This window comes from Amaranthus tricolor, chromosome 5 (assembly GCF_026212465.1).
Source record: "Amaranthus tricolor cultivar Red isolate AtriRed21 chromosome 5, ASM2621246v1, whole genome shotgun sequence".
Taxonomy (NCBI): domain Eukaryota; kingdom Viridiplantae; phylum Streptophyta; class Magnoliopsida; order Caryophyllales; family Amaranthaceae; genus Amaranthus; species Amaranthus tricolor.
The window spans coordinates 10,918,009-10,924,008 of NC_080051.1; the positions used below are offsets into that span (position 1 = coordinate 10,918,009).

The 6,000-nt window shown below is 32.1% G+C and overlaps 1 protein-coding gene across 1 annotated transcript; it reads left to right on the forward strand.

Moving 5' to 3' along the window:
* The first annotated feature begins 630 nt into the window (after window positions 1–630).
* Window positions 631–2,644, forward strand: LOC130813227 (casparian strip membrane protein 2-like). The gene is made up of 3 exons (XM_057679011.1): window positions 631–1,023; window positions 1,332–1,455; window positions 2,272–2,644. The coding sequence occupies exons 1-3, from the start codon at window positions 710–712 to the stop codon at window positions 2,485–2,487; spliced, it is 654 nt and encodes a 217-aa protein (XP_057534994.1). The 5' UTR covers window positions 631–709; the 3' UTR covers window positions 2,488–2,644.
* The last annotated feature ends 3,356 nt before the right edge of the window (window positions 2,645–6,000 follow it).

Here is a 6,000-nt window from a genome sequence, read left to right on the forward strand (position 1 = left end):
TTATATAATATATATATAGAGAGAGAAAGAAGTCAAGTGAGAACCATCATTATTTGAGAACCGTGAGAATCAATATATGACAAAAAAGTATTATTTTTTTATTAAAAGGTGTTACTTCCTACCACCTAAAATGTAAGTTTTTTTTTTTTTTTAACTGTGAAATACTTTCTTATACTTTGACTAATAGTACATAATGTCATAATGTTATACGTGCTGTTTTTGTCAAATGAAAATAAATAACTGTGTAAAAATGGTCAATTTATAACTCATAATATATTCTAATATAAATGGTCAACCTACTCTATGACTAACGATTAGTTGTCAAATTAGATATATAATCATATTACCCAATCCATTGATTCACCTAAAATTTTATACCATAAAGCTAAGTGACGTTCATCATCTAAACCATTACTTATAAAACATACATATAATTTTGTGACGAAAAGAAACTTATTCTTAGCTACATAACAACTCCACCAACATCATCAATTTCCTCATCTTATATATATATATATATATATATATATATATATATATATATATATATATATATATATATATATATATATATATATATATATATATATATATATAAATCATTAAACAAAAATCATCTACACAACTTTCTTGAGCATTACATCTTTAACTATCTCTTGCCCCAATCTTCTCTTCATTTTGTATCTTTTTATTGGTCGTTAAGGAGAAGATGGCCAAGAGCGGAGAGCCGCAACAATACTCTACGCTAGAGGTGGAAGGCGAGAGCAGTAGAGCACACGATGCGAAGGGGAAATCACCGATAATGGAAGCTCCATTGATCGGAAAAGGTGGGGCCCACATAGCAAGTGACGGTGGTGCGGGGGTGAAGAGAGGTGTTGGAATAATTGACTTTGTGGTGAGATTGTTAGCTGTAGCAGCTGCTCTTGCTGCAACAATTGCAATGGGAACTACTGATCAAACTCTCCCTTTCTTCACCCAATTCTTCCAATTTCGTGCTCGTTATTATGATCTCCCTTCTTTCACGTAAGCCTCTTCATTCATGCTTATACTCTTTTTTATAGGTTTTTGTGCAATGAACAGATATATGAGCTGTGTAGAGATACATACTTCTCAATTCCTTTGAATTTCTTAATAGATAGGACATGATAAGAGAAAATATAACTTTAGTAGCAAACATAAACAACTATAAATTTTATTTTAAAGTAATTCGATCAAGCATATATTATCATTATATTTTATGAATAATAATAATAATTATTATTATTATTATTATTATTATAATAAAAAGTAGAAAAATATATACTAAAAACTACTATAAATAATGTTTACAGGTATTTTGTGATTGCGAATGCAATAGTTGCTGCATATCTTGTTCTCTCAATGCCATTCTCCATTGTCACAATTGTTAGACCACTTGCCAAGGCACCCCGGCTTATTCTAATTATCTTTGACACTGTAAGCTTCTAATCTTTCCTAATTTGCTTTCTGTATAAATTATAAATTATAAGAGCTGTTATAAAAACACTTATTTGTCAAAAACTAAATCGATACTTCCTCTGTTTTTAATAGTTGCTACACTTCTGTTTTTCACGCTATCCAATACACGATTTTAATCTTTAATATCTTTAATTTCATATGATAACAAGTTCTACATAGTTAATATTATGAAAATATGCGTTAAGACGAACCAAACAAGATTTCACTTGAATATGCTTTACATTATACGCATAAAAATATATACCAAATAAGATGCTGTTAGTTTAATTAGTAAAATAATTTTGATTTATAAAATCCAAAGGAAGTACAATAAATGTCTAAATTAATTTGTGATCAAATAAAGTGTTTTAAGGGTGTAATTTCAAAAAAAATAATTTTTAAGGATGTTGCTAATTCAATTAGTAAAATAATTTTGATTTATGAAAATTAGTAATTTAAAAATAATAACACTACGACAATTAAATCTTAAAATATTGAGTGGGAACAAAAGACAATGTTCGCAAAAATGATAATAATTTGAAATTTTTTATCTTATTTCCTAACAAATAAATTCCACTAAATAAATCAACGTGAGAAATAATGGGTAATAATTAAGATATATTATTCGAATGTATCGATGTAATACCAATCTACGACTAAAATGTTAATTTTAGTCATCCATATTCATGCAGTCATCCTTATTATTCCGATCATATGCTTCTGCAAATAAAATTCTAGTATATTATGTTATTTTTCACATATTATCTCGATTATAAAATTAGATATAATATGCAGATCGCATTGACATTGACTGTCTCCGCTGCCTCAGCAGCGGCTGCCATAGTGTACTTGGCTCACCAAGGCAACACAAACACAAATTGGATTGCAATTTGCCAACAATTTGACAATTTTTGCCAAAGGTCTAGTGGAGCTGTTGTAGCATCCTTTATAACTGCTGTTTTGTTCATTCTTCTGGTCATTCTATCTACTGTGGCCCTCAAGACCCGTTGAACATTCTTGGACTTCAAATGTATTTTATTTTGTAATTTCTCTTAATGTTATGTTTTGGTATTGTATTTGTAGCCTAGCTTTTCAATGAGTGTATAATTACATACACAAGTCAGTTATTTTGTGTTGGGGAAGTTGTATATCAATCGGGGAATTTTAAGGTTTGTGTGTAATGTGAATGATGTTAAGCGACGAGCTTGCGTAATTTCTCATGCTCTTGCGTTATAGTAATTGGCTAGTCATTGCTCTAGCTCTCTCGTATTAGTATTAACTACTATTACCCAAGGCCAAAAACCAGAAAAATAAACAACTGATGTCAATAATTTTTTTTTAAAAAATTATTAATTACGAATTAACGATTAAACTATCAAACTAAATAACCGATTAATCACAATCATATAATCTTTGAATCATCACATACACAACCTTCAAACTATGAAACTAATTAATCACATTGTCAATTGTCAATTGCTAAATAGGTAATATTTAAACAAATATAAAAAACCTGATTTTTTTGGAAAATTACCCGGAATAATTTAATATTTTCATGATTTTCCTACAATAAACTCATCAATTGATTATTCATGAATAATTCCAACTTTACAGGGTATTTGCCTAAAGTACACTCGGATAACCGAATGACCTGCTATTTTATTTTAAAATATACATAAATTAAAATAAAATATCAAAAAAATATTTTAAAAATGTTAAAATGGGTAAAAGAAATTGGAAGGAAATCAGACGTACGGAAGGAGATTATCATGAAAATGGAAGAGTGAAATTAGAAAATATGAGAATTGGGTTAAATCAGTAAAACTTAAAAAAAGTTGAAAATTTGAAATCCTTAAGCCAAAAAAAAAATCAATAAAATAAACTAAGTTTAAAAAAAAATCCAAAAGTAAGCGTGAAAATCCCAAACCTGTGGTTTGGAGCTGTTCGCAGTTAATAATTGCAAACAGCCAAATAAGACAAAATAGTTGTTTAGTAATTGCGAACAACTAATTTGTCTTATTTGGCTGTTTGCAGTTAGTAACTGCGAACAACTATTTAATTTTTTTTCCTTAATTTTTGAGTTGTTATTTGTTATATTTGCACTAGAGACATTAGAATAGGTAATTACAAGTCAATGTATGTTTGAGGCGGCATGATTCATCGTCAAAACTCCGATCATTCATAAGTCAAAGCTTGGAGGCTATGATAAAGTAATTAAACATATGTATACAACAAAATATATACAAATGTTTGAAATATACAATTATATATATATATATATATATATATATATATATATATATATATATATATATATATATATATATATATATATATATAGTCGATCCAAATACACAAAAGTTAAACGTTAAAGCTCACGACCCTCATCTACCCTATCCAATTGAGTTGGTCTCCTACGCCTCCTAGGCGTTCAGGTGTCGCTCTGGCAGTGGAGGGGACTGGTACTGTGATGATTGTGATGGCCCAACCTGCAAGGTCCCCGCAACGTCAATGGGGTATGAATGGTCCATCTCCTCCAAATGATAGTCATAAGCAGGAGATGAGACGTGCGTATGTGCGGTAGTCGGTGAGGACTCTGCAACGAATTTCGGTATGAAGTGCTGGAACTGCGAGCCCACGAGCATGCCATGCGCAATCTCCCTCAACGGCTCCTCGTGGCTGTACGACATCACTGCTGCCGCACCTTGTGCCTGCAATTAATATATAGTTAATGTAACTTTATATTATTTTATTGGCAACTTGATCATATAAATGCAAATGAAGATTTATAAATTGGGTCATCGTAGGCGCAGTAGGTTCGTAATGTGCTGCTGCGAAGATGGCACGTGGTGTCATTCATCGGCGCGTGATGGAGAGGAACCACGGCATGTAGTCTGGTGTAGTAGGTGCGCCATGTACATCGATCGGCGCACCTTGTGCAAGCAGCTCCAATCTACCATCCCAACGAGCGATATGATGCCAGTTGATCTCCATCCAGTTTGCCCCACCCTGATTTTTGCGCGAAATCAAGTGTAGCTGGGGTTCAGTGTCACAAGGTGGTGGAATGCCCTGTACCAACCCATATTGGCGCATTACGCGCTCTGGTAGATGTACTTCAACAATGTCGAAGCATATGAGTGGCACAGAAGCCCTCCACGCACCTGAATGAATTTCCAAGTGTTCGGGTATAGCTGCGTAGGCTTCCCCAGGGTATGGGTCCCACGAAAACTAAAACACATGTTAATTTCCATCTTTCCAAGGTCCCATCTCAGCAGTTTCTCCTAAGCTAACCATTGAATCAATTGGAACTTGATTCGTAGGCGGTTGAGAAAAATTATAAGATGCGGAAGAAATGACGGGATTTATAGTTTCCTGAGTTAATATAGACATAGGGGTAGGAGTAGGATTAGAAGTAACTACATTCTCTAATGGTACTTCTTCTACGTATAACTCCAAAGAGGAAATTTGGGTGGACTTTGAATGCTCCCACATAGCATCTATAGCCTCATCATCCTCAACAGGAAAGGCAAGCAATTCTCCACTCATGTCATATTTAAAGCTTATATTTACGGTACTTCTAGTAGGGTCCAAACAATCTTAGAACATATAAAACGTTTAAAGTGGTTCAAATCCATGTTCGAATTGCAAGCACACAACTTACGTCTTCCCCCAACATAATGAACTTTGCCATTACTTTCTCGAATACAACCATTCCAAAAACATACTATAGTCTTGCAAAATGATGCCATTTCTACATTAATACAAAGAAAATCAACATCAACATCAACTCATGCCCAACAAGTACATTGCATTCATTTGATTATAATCTTTTTTGGTCTAAAAATTATTAAAATTCGTAATGTAACTAAGTTCATACATATATAATACACATAAAATCCAAATAATAAATCAATTCATAAATTCATAAATAATATTTCTAATACCAACATTAACATCAACATTTCTAATAATATTGTCAACATTGAATTCAACTAATTCAACAACATTACTTCATAAAACAACATAAAGCTATAATAACAATTAAAATTACCTTCAACACTTATAGATGATTAAGAATAGTCTTGATTTAACAACTAATAACCTACATTTGAAAAAATAAGCAAATTTGGTTAAAACCCTAAAAAACTACATATACACCAGAAAAGCACAAAAAGTTTACCTTTGAGCAAGGTAGAGTATCCCGCACTAATTTTGAAGTGCCAAATTGAAAGAGGAATGCAAGAATTGATGGATTGAATTAATGGTTTTAGAGGGAGAATGCAGAATGTGAAGTAGGGTTTTGAGAAATGGGAAAAATTGCGAAAAAAGAAACTGATCCGCGTATTTGTAGAGCAGGTCTGTTCGTAGTTAGTAACTGCGAACAGCCAAATAAGACAAATTAGTTGTTCGCAGTTACTAACTGCGAACAGCTATTTTGTCTTATTTGGTTGTTTCACAGGTTTGGGATTTTCACGCTTACTTTTGGAATTTTTTTGAAACTTAGTTTATTTTATTAATTTTTTT